This window comes from Alligator sinensis, unplaced genomic scaffold, assembly GCF_000455745.1.
Source record: "Alligator sinensis unplaced genomic scaffold, ASM45574v1 scaffold407_1, whole genome shotgun sequence".
Lineage (NCBI taxonomy): Eukaryota > Metazoa > Chordata > Crocodylia > Alligatoridae > Alligator > Alligator sinensis.
In genome coordinates this window covers 1,083,258-1,100,435 of record NW_005842464.1, presented here as the reverse complement: position 1 = coordinate 1,100,435, position 17,178 = coordinate 1,083,258, and the positions used below count along the sequence as shown (strand labels likewise).

The 17,178-nt window shown below is 58.1% G+C and overlaps 1 protein-coding gene across 2 annotated transcripts in view; it reads left to right on the top strand.

The window, feature by feature from the left end:
- Positions 1 to 17,178, top strand: part of FRMD5 (FERM domain containing 5) — a 44,330-nt gene that overhangs the window by 19,303 nt on the left and 7,849 nt on the right. For both annotated transcript variants that reach the window (XM_025212473.1, XM_014523266.2), the window contains exons 5-10: positions 7,890 to 7,978; positions 11,212 to 11,275; positions 11,856 to 11,947; positions 14,775 to 14,849; positions 15,210 to 15,278; positions 16,604 to 16,710. In XM_025212473.1, the coding sequence (XP_025068258.1) occupies positions 7,890 to 7,978; positions 11,212 to 11,275; positions 11,856 to 11,947; positions 14,775 to 14,849; positions 15,210 to 15,278; positions 16,604 to 16,710 (496 nt within the window). The remainder of the gene's footprint in view (positions 1 to 7,889; positions 7,979 to 11,211; positions 11,276 to 11,855; positions 11,948 to 14,774; positions 14,850 to 15,209; positions 15,279 to 16,603; positions 16,711 to 17,178) is intronic.

Genomic DNA, 17,178 nt, shown 5'->3' with positions numbered 1-17,178 from the left:
TCCCTAGTTTTTTCCCCAAAATGCTTTTGATTGACCGGGGAACTGTAAGTCTTTGCATGGGGCTGTCATGTCCTCACTTAGGAGAGCATTGCGTGGACGTGGATGGGACGTGTAAAGCAGGCCGAGCATCTTTTAATGAAGCAAGTCCCGACTCTGTGGCCATCTGGGATTCTGCAAGGGAATTTCCCCAGCCTCGGGACGGTTTGCACGCGTGTTTGTGCGTGCGAGGAGCCGCCAGCCCCAGCTGCTGGCTCAGTCCTTTGTTTTTTGAGCTCTGTTTTGGATTTGTGACGCCACTAGTGCTTGTACGGAGAGGGACCAGAGCCGGGATGGACGGGGCAGGGGCAGGGGGAGCAGGTTGCTTTGTTGGTTCAGTTTTCTTAGTTTGCCAAACTCCGGTGTTGACCTAGCCGGACACAGATCGGCCCTGCACCTCCCCACGACGCTTGACCTCTTCGACTTCCCTCGCCTTCGGGCTCCACGCCCTTTCCAGAGACGTTTTCCCCTCTTCTGTCCCCAGTTCTCATCACGGGGGCTGCGGCCACCACAGGGAGCCTGTTCAAGTCCATGACCCCGATCGCTGGATGCCGGACGTTGGGGAGCGTTCGAGGCGCCTTCCTGCGGGCCACCAGCATGCAAAGAGAAGAGCAGGCATTACGAGAGTTGCTGTTGTATCTCGTTAGCTAAATAGAGTTCACGTGGGTAATGTGCTGGCCAACATCCACACAAATTTTCCTGCTCGGGGAGATGGAAACAGCAAGACCAATAAAGTGTAATAAATAAAGATTACCGCCCTTAGCTTCCAGACTCCTGCCAGGCAGGGAGAATCTGGAGCGAGCTGCCCCGGGAGCAGCGAGAGCCGGGATCGTTCAGATACAATTAAATGGCAGCAGGCTGGTATTTCCACCGCGCCGCGGTCTGCACGGCTGCCGACGGACGGAGGAGACGCGCTTGCATTATCCGCAAGCGACGCCGCGGCCCCCGGCGGGCCGCCGGGGGGGGGGGGGGGGGGCGGCAGGGGACCTACTCCTCCTGAGCAGCCCCACCCACACAGCTCCCCCCACATCCTGAAGTCACCCCCACAAACTGCTCACCCACACACCCAAAAACCTTGCACAAGCCCCATGCCCCTCAAACCTCACCCCCACAAATCCTATACTCACCCACAAACTCCCCCATGCTCCCGGCGGCCGGCTGGTGCAGGTTGGGGTTTGCTTTGCGAGACAGCCAGAGCGGATTGATGGATGGCGCGTCAGCCGCGGAGGAAGGATGCTTTCCCTTTTACCGTGAGAAAATCATCCCTTTATTTCGAAGCGAGAAGGGCTGTTTTTTTTCCCTTGGGTTAACAAGTACCTCCAATTTATCAACCCGGCGAGACGTCACTCTGCGAGTGATGGATACGATGCGTCGAGCTCCGGGGAGACGTCCTATTCAAACGTTTTCCCATCGGAGGTTTGCAAATTCATCAACCCTGAGCGGCTTTGCAGAGACGCTCTGACATCAGGGAAGTCCCGGTGGGACCCGGGGGGGGCACACGGGAGGGTCCTGAACCTTGCCTGCCTGCTCGCTCACCGTCCTGGCCAGCCGGGCCTGGAGTCAGCGCTGCTCTGGGGCAGCCCGTGTCCCTTTATCTAGGTCTTAACCTGTCTCCATTGGGGACCTTCATTCTGGATTTCCCTTCCAGAAGCAAGACCCTGCCCCGTTCTCCCTTGCTTTGCCTCCTCTCATTGCTCTCCACTGCCTGGCTGCCACGTCCCCTCCAACCTGGCGTCTGTCCACCCGCACACCCGGCTCCTCCGGCCTCGGCCTCTGCCCTGAGGCTTCCCGAGGGCAGGGGGCTCTCTCTTGCACGGCTCCATCTCTCTAGGACTCCTCCTTCCAAGACACTGATATCCTTCCCCGTCTCAGCCCCAGCCCCCTGCCTCTCTCTAGCTGGGGACGCGGCTTCTCTTTGTGATATCCTCAGGAAAGCCAGGCTTTGAGGTACAAGGTTTACAGCAAACTGTGACCGGGCCCATTGCACGGTCTGGTGACCAAACCCATTGCACGTACTGGTGACCGGGCACGGTCCAGTGACTGGACCCATTGCACGGTCTGGTAACCAGACCCATTGCATGGTCTGGTGACTGGACACATTGCACGGTGTGGTGACCTGACCCATTGCACGGTCTGGTGACCGGGCATGGTCCAGTGACTGGACCCATTGCACGGTCTGGTGACCAAACCCATTGCATGGTCTGGTGACCAAACCCATTGCACGTTCTGGTGACCGGGCACGGTCCAGTGACTGGACCCATTGCACAGTCTAGTGACCGGGCCCATTGCACGGTGTGGTGACCGGACCCATTGCAGTGTGATGACTGGACCCCTTGCACAGTTTAGTGAACCCGTTCTGTCCCTCTGATGTTTTGCATGAGAGGAAATCGGTCTGGAAAGGACCTGGAGATGCCATCTAGTCCCTCCTGCTCAGGACATGGCCGCTAGACTGCCACGCACCCTTCCCCTGTGCAGCATCGGAGCCCAGAGCTTCCCATTCCCGCAGGGCAGATGAGCCCCGAGGCCGTGACGCGGTATTTCATTAGCAGTTTATTTTGCACCTTTGGTCCCTTAAAGGGTCAGGAGGGGCCTGAGGGTTTGTTCTCTCGCGTGACAGGCAGGGAAGCAGGAGAGAGCAGGCTGTGGGGTCACATTGCGGGTGCTTGGGGAACCCATTGTTGCTTCGTATCCTGGGGGTGGTTTGTCTTGCATCAGAAGCCGGTCTGAGGCTTTCTAGGCAGGGCAGGGTGCAAACCTAAATAACAATAGTAATAACAACCGTAGGGGAGAGCATTGCAAGGGTGTGCGTGTGCACGCGCATGCACGGGTCTCGGAGCCTCTCGCTGAGTGTAACTGGCTGCCAGGGGTGCGTAGCACAAGTCAGGCTGCTTTTATGAGCGGAGGGTCGCAGCAGCGAGGTGCTCGGAGGCTTTCTGCCCCGATGGCAGATTGAGATTTTCCCGTGGAAAGCTCTCCGTGGAGCACGGCCGCTCTCTTCGCACAGCGTTCCTCACGTCGTGTGCACGTGTGTGTGGGCACGTGTGGTGTGTGCAAGAGAGGGCTGGGCTAGCACACAGCCTCACGTGCAAAGTGACCTGTTTGTGAGCACGTTGGCTGAGTGATTGAACCAAGAGGGAAATTCCCTTCTCCATACGTGTGCTTCGGTTAAATCCGGGAGCCGATAGATGATGATAGAAGAAAAGTCAACTTTAAAACATAAATCACTTTGTTTTTACCAAACCCCAGGGGAAAGTGTGAAATATTCATTGGGGTCTACCGACGAGGCAGGCGGCTCCCCGAGAGCGGTCGGCCAAGCTGCCTTTTTGAAGTTTCCTTTTTCTTTATCTGTAGAAGTCGGCGGTGGCAGGGATGAAATATGAAAGAGCTAGCTGTGAAAATAATCTCTCTCCTGCAAAATGATAATCCAAGAGAATAAAATACTCTTTGTGACCCAGCTCAGGTCCCAGTGACCCATGAATCCTGCCTTGGTTCGGCGTGATAAATACGTTCTGGAAGGCCTATTCCGCGCGGCGGATACCTTCTCCTCCCTGAATGGATACTGCCCTATTAAACGCTCCACGTGAATCGGAGCCACGTTACAATGGGACTGTGTTGAGCAAAAGCAGTTGCCGTCCTGAGCTGCCCTGAGAGGCTCCCGTCAAAGCCGTGCTAAATCACGGATGGCGCAGTTCATACCGAATGCAGTTTTTCGACAATGCTACGTTTAATTTCTGTTAATGCGGCTTAGACGCTTCGCTTCCATTTTCCATGGTTTCATCGTACTTTTTGTTGGCTTGCTTCTGAATGGGCTCGTTAGCAAAAACATGCCTTTTGTAGGACATTTTCCCCAGCTCCCTTCCTACCTGGCCAGAATACTTTGGGCACTGAACAAAGGAGGGAAGGGAAAGGACATTTTTTTAAGGGCTTCAGTGACTAAGGAGCCTAAATCCCAGTAAAAATGGATGGTGCTCAGGCTTCTGAGTCATTTGGGCCCAGAAACGATACTGAATTACAGCATAATAAAAAGTGTAATCAGATGCCGCCCAGATTAGCAACACCGAAGAGGTGGATTTTTTGTATTTACAGCCCAATATCCCGTGCTCTGCGGGGCGGGAGGGTTGCGGTTCTGGATGTGCACGTTTAGGACGCATTGATGAGTGCTGGCTTGTGTTGTATTTGCCCTGGCTGTATCCTTCAGGCATCAAGTTTGTATTTGACAGTTTTTGAGAACCGTTATGGCCTGGGTAGCTCCTTTCTCCCCCCGAAGGTATCTCAGATACCTAGGGAGAGGCACACAGGGTCCCCCGAAGGTATCTCAGATACCTAGGGAGAGACACAAAGGGGATTTTTCTGTTGCTTCTGAATCGTCTGTGTGATATCCAAGCCAGTAGGTGTGTCTACACATGCACATTTACTGCGCAGTAACCTAAATTACTGCACAGTACAGGCTCACGTCTACACATGCACGCCCATACCGCCCCGTAACTATGGTGACTTAGGCCAACTTGGGTTTGCATTTGATACCTGCATCATGCAGGACCTCAGGGCACCCTGGTTGAGAAGCACTGGCCCAAATGTAGGCAGCAGAGTTGCGATGGCCCTGAAGATGCAGCAGCACAGGGCAACCATGCCTGAGACCCAAGTACGTCTTCAGGGGAAGGGTCTGCATGCCAGCCCCCACAGCACATCTCCCCTGCAGTCACTGGCTGCGCTAGCTGGAGGAAAGCAAGCGTCGTGCAGGTATCACATTTACTCCCGATTAGTTACTGCGCAGTGATGCACGTGGAGATGCCGTACTGCGCAGTAACACCGTGTGTGGGGACTGACTTGGGACTAACTTTAGCACCTTGCTTTGGTCTTGGTTCACTTTCCTTTTGTTGTCTTCAGCTCAGATCTCCAGTGGATCCAAATCCCTTTGGCTCTGGGATCTTTCCAGCTCATTCTTGCAGCAGCTTTGGGTGATTCCCCACGTCTTGTTATCTGAGTTCATTTGCACTTCTCCAAAGTTGCCGACTGCTCTCATTCCTGACCGTGCTCTGCCCCCCTTGTCAAGGAAGCCAGTCTTCTTCTCTCTCTCTTCTCCCCGCCAAGTCCTGGGAGTCCCTGACCACCGCCGCTCCCTTCTCTTCTTCATCCCAGCGCTCACAGATTGACATCCCTAAGTCCCATCACGTCACTCTGTGGCTGCCAAAATGGTTCTTGGGTGACAGCAGGCAGCCAGGCCAGCGCAGAGCAAGCAGCCTGGCGAAGCGATTCGCAGCCCCTGGATCAGAAAGCAAAAGCTGGTGTAAACTGTCTTTGCACCTCCAAATGTCTAGCTGCAGCAGGTGCTCATGGCTTGGCCTGTGCAAGACACGCGTGCTTTGCAGCGGTGCTTTCTCTGCTCGCGTAGACGGCCCGTCACTGTGGAGATGTATAGAAATCCCTCCTCTTCCTCAAGCCACGGCTGTTGCATCTCAGACACGATTCGTTGGAGGATTTAAGACTTGATTTGTGCAGGAGGTGGAACTGAGTCCTGAACTCCTTTTCCTGTTGGCCATTCACCCTCTAGGGACTGACGTGAGTTTTGATCTGATCTGGATTTAAAACCAGTATGTAGGGAATTCATATTCTGAGATCTGATCAGGGGGCTGAGCTCCCACACAGCTTTGACGCCTGTATTTTGGGTAACTGTCTCTCTGCCCTGCAAAGCTGGAACATGAGGGCGGAAACTGCATTTTTGTGCTGGGATGGTGGAAACAAGCAGGGAAAGCAAGGCTCGGCACCCCCTCCCTTGGCAGGGATCCCTCCTGGTGGCTGCAGATCCCACGCTAGGGCTGGAGGCCATCTCGGTTTTGATGGTACTTGCTCTCAGACACAGCGTGGTTCGGAGCTGAAGGAAGTCTGTATTGCACCACTGCGACCTGGCTGGTCTCCACCTGTACGACTGACCCGGGCCGTGCTGTCTGCAGAGGACCAGCTCCCAGAAGACAGGAGGGCAGAGAAGAGTGGACGTCTGCTGACCACGTGTGTTGTCCGTGAAGAAGGCGTGCTGATTTATTCAGAAATCCCCACAGGCGTAGGGCTTGCAGCCTCTGTTTCCTTGCATGGACGAGTCTGTAGCGCCACAAACTCCCTCGGTAAAAACAGTGAACCCTCTCCAGGAGCCTCTCACTCGAACGGGTTGATGAAAAGAGAAAACTTCCTCCCACGGTACTAGTCTGGCATCTGGACATGGGGTCAGAAGAGCAAAGAGAGAATCAAGCTTGTCTGGAGCAATAAAGCAGGGCCATCACAGGGCAGCAGCATCCTGGCTGCGAGAGCCAACTGCTGAGAGCCGCCTGCTCCGTGTGTCGCACGACTCTGGTGCATTTACCCCGGGATGTGCTGGCTGGGGGCAGGAGAAACACCGCCGTCTCCCCGGCCTTGCACAGAGCCGGTGCGAGGACCGTGCTGGCATCCAGCGCAGCAGGGCCCAGCAAGAACGGACCTCTGAAAGACATCCTCCGCGACCTTCAGCATAATACAGCCAAGGCAGGCGCCGGGGCTGGCTGAATGACACGGCTGTGATGGCACTGGCTGCAAGGGTTCATTGAGCGAGCAGTGGGCCACGTGTCTGCTAGGAACGGGCTGGGAGGCAGAGCGGTAGCTTAGTCCTAGGGGTGACAATGCCCTGAGGAGTACAGGGGGCAAGACCGGGCAGGGCAGATCCGTGGCCTTTTCTGTGCATTGAAATACAGCACTGGGGTGGTTTTGGGGGAGTCTCAGGGCTGCTAGCTCCCGGTAGCGCTCGCCGGCATGGAAGCACTTACACATCACCCTGCAGCCACCTCCACGGCTGATTTGGTCTTGATGGGGGCGCGGGGAGGACCCTGATTTAGGAGCTGGCGCATTGCCGCTCCGGATGGCCGAGCAAAAGGCCTTACCTTTCCCCTGGCTGCCTTCAGAGGTAATTATGCGTTGCTGGGCAGAGGAACGATCTGCTGTTATTTAATTAACTAACTGCTTCAAAGCTCACTTGTCCCCGGGTGCACCGGGTTGCATCAGGGCTTTCCTGAAGGTGCGACGGGGGAGAGTTTCTCCCTGCATAGAAGAGGGGATGGGGGTCTGTAGGGTTCAGGCAGGAGCTTTAGGCGTGAATAGAGGGCACGTGCTTGGTGCACGGGGCTGCACGTCACTTGGGATTTCTCTCCCTGCCTCTGGGCCCTTGGGACTGCTGTTGCCTGCTCTAAATCTATGCAGTAAATCTGTCCTCGCAGCACATTGAAAATCCACTTTGTAAAGGGAAGTGAACGTCGGTTTGAACTATAGAGCAACCCCCTGCTCCACGGCGCTTCGAAAAGTGGGCACCTGCTCTCTTTTTCTTTGCACATTTGCCAGTACAACCCATGGCGGCTTCACCGCAGCCTGGCTGTTGTGATTAAATTAAACTACTGACCTGCACGGGACGTGGCTCTAATGACTGGCCAGCTGCAAACGCAGTCCAGAAAGCCACAAGTCAGAGGGGTTTTTTCACGGAGTCCAAGTTGAATTATTAGTGAAAGACTTGGCGATGAAAGGATTCAAGGGCGATGTTCATTGTTCGTGGCTTTCCCCGTAAATCAATAGCATCGCGGGCAGGGGAGCTGCGTTGCTTTCTCTGCTCATGGATTCTGCTCGAGTAGCTCCTTCTGCGGGGTTTTTTTAAGCACCTGAAGCCACCTGCAGACAGGCTGAATGTCACGGTCGAAATAAAACCGTCAAGACCTCTTCTCTCGGCAGAATCAGGCCGCGAGGTTCATTAACGCCACCTTACTCGGGACTCAATGCTGTTTTGACTTGTAACCGTTGCCGGCGCTGCAGCATTTTGACGAGCAGATGTTGTTGTGTTGCAGGATGTGTCGGGAAACGCGGCATTTTTGGCCTTCACTCCCTTTGGTTTTGTTGTTCTGCAGGGAAACAAAAGAGTTCACTTCATCAAATGGTGAGTCCCGCGTCCCTGTCCCCCCCGTTTCCACACGTGTTTTGAGTGTTTCTTATTTGTTTCAGCTACTTGTGTCAAGAACCACTCGCTTGCTCACCGATGGCACGCCTAAGAAATGCGCTGGGTGTAGCACGGTTGCCCCTGACCCAGCGGCCTCCTGTTAGGAATAACTCAGGTGCCACCTGAGCACCTCCCCGCGCGAGATGCCCCGAACTCTTTGCTGCTACCACCGGGCTTTGGGGTGGCTGCACCCACGGGTGGGCCTGGAGGAGAGCGAGGTCCTTGCAAGCGTGCGTCTTGGTCCTGCTCCAAGGGTGATGAGCTCCACCAGGGAGGAAAGAGCCCCTTTGCCCAACCCAGGGGAGGCAGCACATCCTGCGCCCCTGGAGCGCAGACCTGCTATGCGATCCAGCGGCCTGGGCTTTGCACGGGTCCGGGGTATAGCACAGAGTCAGAGCAGAGGGACCCCACGCCTGCTGCAACGGCTCCCTCCACATCAGTTAATGAGGATTAAATGCGTGGTGTGTACAAGTGCCCCAGGAGGCCTCCAGGTCCCCGAGGGATCGTTAGCAGGGTGGGAGGTGGTGCGTGCTCGTCCTGGATGGTCGATAGGCGCCCTTGCTGCCTGGATGCCTCGTCCCCACCCGGAGGCAGGGTCTCAGGTGGGGGGCCGGTTGGCAAGTCAGAGCCCTTCCCATGTCTCTCACCCTCGCTGTCCTCCTTTGCCACCCACCCCGGTGTCATCTGTCTCGTCCCCGGGTGTGCCCCCGCCTCGTTGGCTCTTGTCCCATGTGTCTCCTGTTCCCACGGCCATCGCTCGCTGCAGGCGCTTAGACGTGTCTCCACGCAGGCGTCAGCCACTGGCACCCCCCGTCCCTTGGAGGCACGGCTTTGGGACCCGTGTGGTCACTACTGTGCATAGCGGGGAGGGTGTGCAACCAGGGCTGGGTACAAGTGTCTGCTTTCCACCCCCTGCACGCAGTCCGTGCTACTGCACATTTGTTCTGCACATGGCAGCGTTCGCCTCCTGCCCGAGACCCCCTTACTGCCGGGGCCAGCCTCCCTTGCAGAGCCAAGGCAATGCCCCGGGGGTCGGCTCCAGGAAGCTGCTGGCAGGGACCGATCCCAAGCTAGGAGGTCTGTTGCTGGGTGCAATTGAAAGGTCCCTGGGCTGGGGCTCAGGCTTGGGTTTGGCTTCTTCCCCCCACAATGGCCCTCGTCTCCCTCCTCTGTTCCGCGTGGGAAGGCCAGTGCCCTCCTCCCTGGAGGAGCTGCCAGTGGTGCCCAGTCGGAAGGGCACATGGGGCCAGAGGATGGGCCTTGGAGCTGACCGGCTTTGCCAGAGGTTGCTCATCTGCCAGACCTCTTTGGACCGTCTCCTCCCCTGGGGCAGGGAGGTTTCTGCCTCCTAGCTCAAGCCTCATTTACTGCCTTCATTTCAAGCACCAGTTTGCACAGTCAGGCATTAGCAGGGTTTGAAGGCAGCATGGACAGGCGCAGCTATGTCCACTCCCCCAGCTGTATTTACACCTGCATTGGTGCTGTGTGGCACCCACCCCCGTCTGGATGGGCTTTGGCTGGATAGGTTTAACTTTGGGGGGTTACACGAGAGCATAAGAGCTACCATTTCTGGGTTAGACCCTCGGTCCATCCTGCCCAGTCTCCTGGTCACGCAGCAGCAGAGAGGGGATGGGGTACCAGGGGTTTCCCAGGATTCAGGGACTCGGGCTGCAGTCCGACCTCCGTACAGCCGTAGGTCATCCTGCCTTCGTCTGCCCCCGGGTGAATAGAGGCTCCATCGTTTTAGCCCTGAGGACTGTCCTTAAAGCCTGAATCGCTGCATGCATTTTCGTCCCATGCTGCTGACAGCGGTTCCCAAATGAGGGCGTCTAGCCAACCTCGCCCTTTGGAGAGCACAGCCTGGTCCTTATCCCGGGCTCCCCAGGCCCCGGCCGCGGGAGTGGGTCTGTGCCCAGCATGCGCTCGGGGGTGCTTCACGGGTCCCAGGAAGGGTGGTGCTCACAGGGGCCTGCATGCTTTCTGTCTCAGCAACGCCGTGTGCTGCTGCACACACACGGCTGCGTGCAGCCCAATCCCGGGTCCCCGCGTGTGCCCAAGGGTTGTCAGCCCTGCAGCCCCGGCGCACCCACCGAGCCCGGTCTGCTGCTGCAGAGGGTGCGCAGTGCCTGGCCCCAGCCACGTGTCACATGCATGGAGCTCATGGGCGCCTCAGCTGTCATGTGGTGGGCATGTGGCACACGCTGAACACACGTGGACAAGCAGAAGTGGTAACGTGTGCACGTGAGCCCCCGCCTGCCGCATGGAGACGCCCGGGGTCTGCTACAGCGGCTGAGCGCCGTGGCCAGTTAGACCTAGAGCAAGCAGGGGCAGCCCGTCCCTGGCCTCAGGGCGCTCCCGGCGGTCCCCACTCCGGGGCCGTTGGCCAGGGGACGTCAGGCAGCCACCGCGACGGTCTAACCGGTGCGATGTAGAGTTACCGTGTCACTTCTCTTGCTTTGTATTCTGTCCCGGTGTTGATGTACCCCAGTATCCTGTTTGCCTTTTTTACTGCAGCCACACACTGGGCTGATGTCTCCAAGGATTTTTCTACAATACCCCTTAAACCCCTTTCCTGGTCAGTACGCTGCATGGCTGTTCCTTGTAATCTGTCCTCTCTCTCTTTGGTTTGTGGCCCCCCGGACTTATTATTTTTTTACATCTGTCTGCATTTAATGGCATCGTCCATGTATTGGCACAGTCACCTGAAAGACCTCCCTCCTCCCCCCCAACCCTCCAGATCTGGTTGCATCGTTCTTCATTCTTTGCTGTCTCTCCAATTTCGGCCTCATCAGCTAAGTGTGGTGCCTCACTTTGATAGTCTCATCCGGACGGTGCACACCCGTTATACGCAGAGTCCTCCAGTGACTCCTTGAGCACCCCACTGAGACGCGCGTCCCGTCCCGAGATGTGCCCCCTCCTCCAGCCACTGTTTCTGAGCCAGGCGTCCACCTGTCACCACGTTACACGCGCGCTGAACCGAAAAAACGTGGAGTTGGGACTATTCTGCTGACTGCCCTTAAAATAGGCGTTCTTATTGAGTCGAGTTTCATGCCAACGGTCAGGCTTTAATTGTGCGTAGCCCGGAGGGGTGGGGGGGTGCGGGCTCTGCATTAGCGGTGTCTGCGACGGGACGTCAGCAGCACGTCGGTGACACGAGTGCTTTGCGGTTGTAGGAACGAGGTGACCAAACTGAAGTTTGAGGGGAAGACCTTCTATTTATACGTAAGTCAGAAAGAGGTGAGTGGATTTTCTCCTTGTTCTGGGGCTCACCGCTCGCCGCGTACATCTCTGCTTCAGAGGCTGGGAAGCTGGGCGCTGGCTCGGGTAGCACAGCCGCATGCAGCTCCTTGGCTGATGTCTGCTGCTAAGCTCAAGGCATGTCCACGGCAGCCGGGCGTGTGCCCACAGCACGCGTGAACATGCACACGCTTGCTTTCCTCCAGCTAGCTCCGCCGGTGACTGCAGGGAAACCGTGCCGGCGGGGCTGGAGCCAGGATACCCGAGCTGTATCTGGATTGGGTGGGGGAGCTGGGAGTGGTGCATCTTCGGGTGCTGGAGGACCACACATGGCTCGTTTTAGCTCTGTGGCACAGACTGAAGTTGCCCTAACGCGAGCTGGGTAGCGCAGCCCAGAGTTAACCCTCGCTTGAAGAGGTGCAACTTTGAGATGCTCAGAGGGCACGAGTTAGTGAGTGTTACCGTGCAGACGTTCACATTTTAAGTACGGTGTAAGTGTAACATGTAGCGTCCCCTTAGCTGCCCTGCAGCACAGCCCCTTCCCATCACACTCAGTTGTTTCCATGTGCAATTTTTGTAGGAAAAGAAAATTATTCTCACCTACTTTGCTCCGACGCCAGAAGCCTGCAAGCACCTCTGGAAGTGCGGCATAGAGAATCAAGCCTTTTACAAGTAAGTGCCGGGGCTGGGAGCAGGGCGGTGTCTCTTGGTACCACGTGTTTTCCTGTGGGCAGCACCCCCAGCCACAAGAGGAGACTAAAATGAAGGCCTCACAGGATCAGGTCCCGATTCTGGCTCGCTCCTTCTGCACTCGCCCCCAGGTCACGACCCTCCCGCTGCGCGGGGCCTGCAGGAGAGGAGTCCCTGGCGAGTCTGCATCTGTCAGGGTGGTGCATCCTGGAGCTGGCAGCTTTCCCGTGCCCAGCGCCCCCAGCCCCTCCCTGCTCATGCTGGCAACTTGCACCCCTCTGCACCGAGTGCTGCAATCTCTACACCCACTTGTGCAAGCCGGTAGTGCTGCTGGTGCGAATCCTGTCCATGGCATCCAGCGTGCACCAGCGTCTCGTGCACTCACTGCCTTTTCTCAGGAAAGCAGCTCACGCTTGAGTGTGCAACACGGCTTGGCTTTGTGTGAACGCAGCACTTGCTATGCTGCCAACCCGAGGCCGGCCACCCGCCTCTGAGACCCAGGGACGTGGCCGCTGGTCGAGCTGCCCTGACGTGCCACGGAGGGGTTTACCAGAGCGCTTGGCATCAGTCTGGAGCAAGCGGTAAGATGCCTCCGGAGGACTTTGTGCGATGCTCTCCTCCCAGCCGTTAATTCCCGACTTGCCAGGCCATCCAGCAACACGGCGCTCCCGACCTGCTTGCAAACCAGCTAGGAGCTCAAGGACGACGTTAGCGGGCTCTGAAGTGAGACATGAGCATGAAAGAGGCTGGACTCTAACCATGGCGTCCGTGCCTGGCGCCTCGCTACGAGAGCGATCCCAGAGTACGGGAAATGCCTCTCTCCTCCCCTCCCACCGCTCACGCTGGCAGTAAGCAAGACTTTCTTTGCAAGAAAGCGGAGAAATAGCAAGCCCATCTCCCTCGGTAGCCTTCAGGCCAATATTCTCACAAGTCCACAAGTCACATATTGGGGCTGCTGTACGGCAAGCAGCACCGACCCCCTTGCCTTGGCAGGGTGGCCAGCTAAGGTGCTCGTTACACTGCGCAGGCCAGGTCCCTGCCGTGTGCCAGACCTGTGCTCAGCGCCCCGGGCGCAGGGCTTATACGAGTCTGAACTAACAAGCCTTCGCCTCGGCTGGCTGATTTGGCCCAGGTCATGGTGTAGAAAAGGTATCCTTGTACCTGTGAAAATTTGGGGGCCGTCCACTGCAAACGCCGCTCAAATAGAAGCATGCGGGTGACAGCAGCCTGGCACCGTGCCCCTCGCCTGCCGGAGGTGGAGGAAGGATGCTCTCGTGGGTCGGGGCTGCTTCGGAGACCAGGGGATTCGTCTCCGCTAGACTTCCTATGTGGCTGCAGGCAAGTCACTTAACATGCCCCGTCTGCAAACCAGACCTGACGGGGGCAAGGCAGGGTTCAAGCCCTTTACCTTGGGATGAGTTCAACCCTGAGAGCTGGCCAGGACCAGCTTTCACTGGCAGAATAGTTCCCTGGCAGGGGCTTAGAGCGGGAATGTAGGACCCCAGGCTCTGAAATGAGAATGGGATCCTGTCCCCCTGCGCTCCCTTCTTCACATGGTTTTCAGGACTCGGGTGTCTCTTCAGGGTGGGGATGTCTCCTCGGAGGGGCAGGCTGAGCGGGGCTTGCTGGAGAGAAGCCAGGCATCCCCGGGAAGCTTTCCCTGAGGACAGGCGCGCACGAGAGAGAGGAGCCGGGGAAGGGGAAGCAGGCACCGCCGCGGCCGTGCAGAACCGGGCCGCTGTCAGCAGTGGCCCAGCCTTTGGTCCCTTCCCTCCTGTGCCGAATTGGTCTGACGGCGAAAGGGCAAGAAAGCGCCAACCTGCAAAGCAGGGAGGCCTCGGGCAGCACGCTTCACTTGGGCATCCTCACGCTGCCTGCTCTTCTTCTTAAAAAGAGACCGCTTTGCACCCAAAACGAGCTGCTTTTCATCAGCCGGAGGCCGGGTAAAGCGCGCGGTGTATCCTCTCTGGGAATGCCGCAGTCCACCGCTGCAAGCGGCAGGTTTCATTTCTCGTTGCGTTAACGTGGAGGGAAATCGTTCTTGGTGATGAATGAAGCCAGGGAACGACCAGCGGGGAAGGCGCCCGGTCAAGCAGGCTGTGGCCTCAGCGGGGAGAAGGGATCGATGCTCCTGGGATGCGAGGATTGCCGATGGAGGGCTGCCGTTCCAGCCCGTGGCAGGCCTTTCCGTGTCTCGTGGCCTGGCCCCGCATCCAAATTACAGCTGGACACACACCAGCCACGGACTTGTCCCACCGTTATAGCTGGTTGGCTCTTTTTTGCAGCTGGGTAGTTATTTTTATGACATAAGAGGGACTTTGCACACGGGGCAGGTCTGCTTACCGCAAGCGGCCCGGTGAGCTTCCCGCCACGAGCACAGCTGTTCACACGCAGCGGTTGTGACCAGGCCAGGCTTGAAGGCAGCCCGCAGACGTGGGCCCGCTTGTTGCGGCCGGGGTCCTGGCGATGGGATGCTGCCTCGTGCCTCTGGATCGGACCCGGGGCTGAAGCAGGGCGGATGGGGGGGATCCAAGGAGAGCCCCGGGCATGGTGGAGCTGGTCAGGAAAGGTCCCAGTCTCTCCCCCAGAGGAAGGAAAAAGCTGTTTGTCTTGTGCTGATATTTCTGGGCGCGTGAGCTTGAACGTGGGTCTGGGGACCACGGGCGGTTTCGCCCCGCGCAGTGTGCACCGCTCCCCCATTCTCGGGCAGTGCTCGGCCCCGCGCAGGGTTGGGAGCCAGGTACGGCCGGGGCCCCCCCGACGGCCCATCCTGCCGCGGAGGTTCGCCACGCGCTCCCTGTCGTTGCAGGTTGGAGAAGTCGAGCCAGGTCCGCACGGTCTCCAGCAGCAACTTGTTCTTCAAAGGAAGCCGGTTCCGATACAGGTAAATACTGACAGTAAGTAGCAGTTACTGGCTCTTCTCAGACCCTCCCGGGGTGGCAGAGGTAGCGGGTCCCTGGCTGCGTCGAGCCCCAGCCTTTCCTGACGGTCCCTGGCGTGTAGCGCGACCTTTGCAGGAGGCCAAGTCACCCGTCCACGGGCTCCCGAATTCCTGTGCTGCACCCCGGGGAGCGCCCGTCTCCCTCCTAAACCCTGCAGCATCCCTGCCCCGGCCTGTCTGCATCCCCCGCCTTCGCCTCTCCCTCCCGTCCAGCTGCAGGGCCGTAGCCAGCAGCGCCCGGTCCGGGGGGGTGGCCTGGTAGCTTTCAGCTCTTGCCCGTTTCCGTTCTCAAACCACTTGCAGCGGCCGCGTCGCCAAAGAGGTCATGGAGTCGAGCGCCAAGATCAAGAGGGAGCCGCCGGAAATACACCGGTAAGTGCCAGCTAGTGCCGTGCAGCCCGGCGGGGCTCCCCCCAGGGGTGTCAAGTGCCTTGATCCCGCTACCCCGGCCCTGGCATTGCGCCCGGCTCTCAACCCGGCCTGGAGGGCTCCTTTAAGCAGCTGCGGGCTTGCAGACTGGCTCCGTGACCGTGCAACGCAGACGAACGGCCCCATACTTCAGCCTGTAACACTGGGCATGTCTACACATGTATTTACGCACGCCTAAACTTCATGTGCCTTTGCTTAAGGCTACGTCTCCTTAGCGCACGTACAGACATGCTAATGTGCATTAACCAATGCAGGGTGGCGCCTTAATGCAGGACACTGTGTTAATGCGCATTAGTGTGTCTACATGTGCGCTAATGCGACTGTTATTTCCACCTAAATTTGACATCTGCTTTATGCAGGTGTCAAATTTAGGCTCACATAGCCTTCAATCACCATTTTTAAGGCGCATTAAGGGTGTGCACGTGTAGACACGCGCCCTAAATGCACCTTAAAAATGGCAATTTTAGGCTAAGCCTGCTTAAAAGAGGCATGTATAGATGTCAGAAACCAGCACGGGTTTGTCAGCAGAAGGCAGCAGGGCTTTTCTCCAGGCTTGGCTTAAATATGTCGTCTGTGAGCTCGGCAGGCCTGGCGGGGCCTGGGGGACGCCCTGGCTCTTCAGTGCTGCTATTCCCGGTGCACCTGCGTGCGCTGGGGCGGCTTTTCCCAAGCATTTGTGCAGAGCTCCTGGCACGCACCTCGTATTGCACCGCACAGCCACGTGACATGACCTTGGAGACGTGGGTCAGGTGCCGAGGGCACTCGAAGCCATGGAGATCCAGCGTCCCCAGTCCCTTCAGCCCCTGGGTCTGTACTGGTGTCTCCCGATGGCTCATCTCCAAGCCCCACGTTTCAGGCCCGGTCCCCATTCCCCACAGCAGGTGCTGTGTCCCCTTGCCCTGGGCAGCTGCACTCATGCAGGGCTGCAGAGCTCCTTGAATGGCACCGGCCTGCAGCCAGGGCCTCCATGCTGGGACTGACCTGAGCCTGGTGGCTTGGGAGCCCGTCTCTGCTCCGGTCCATGTAGGGACTGGACCCTCCTTCGCTGCCCTCCCTTTGCAGGCAGCTGTTGTGTGCAGTGCCAGGCACCCCCAGGTTGCCTTTTCCCCATGCCCCTGAGATGGGCATGGCAGTACATGCTGTCCGTGCCTCGTGCTGGGGCCTGATCCTCTGCCACCCTGCATTGGTCAGCAGAGCTCCCGGGCACTTGCCTCTGGCAGGACATGAGCACGCGTGCTTCAGCGCTCCTCCCTTCTCTGTGTCCACAGGGCAGGCTTGGTCCCTAGCCGCAGCTGCCCCTCGATCACGCACGGGCCGCGGCTGAGCAGCGTGCCCAGGACCCGCCGGAGAGCCGTGCACATCTCCATCATGGAAGGTGAGACGGGGCCGCCGGGGTGGCTGGGGGGGGCTGCGCCTGTGCTGCTGTCGGGCACGGGGCTGCCTGTCCCCTCCTGCACCTGCCCAGTGCAGGGCATCCCCGCTGGGGTCAGCCCTTCAGGAAATGGGGGCTTGTGGCTTGCCTGCTAGCGGTGCATGCGCAGACAGCTCCGTCCCCGGGAAAGCTCAAGGCCCTGTTCCCTGCCAGCCCCTCGCTGCTTCCTGTGGCAAGGTGAGATGTGTATAGACCCTGTGCGCACACACCTGGTACTCAGGAAAGCCTAGGATGCCCCGTGGGGAACCGCAGCAGGTGTCTGTCCACATTGCATGTCCCATGCACGTGGACACGTGTGTACTCAGTCCCGCAGGAAATAGTTGCACATCAGCAAGGAAGGAAACAGGGCCTGGGCTCTGCCGCGAGCTTGTTGGAAGGCTGCTGGGCACGACGGGCAGCCCAGACGACGCT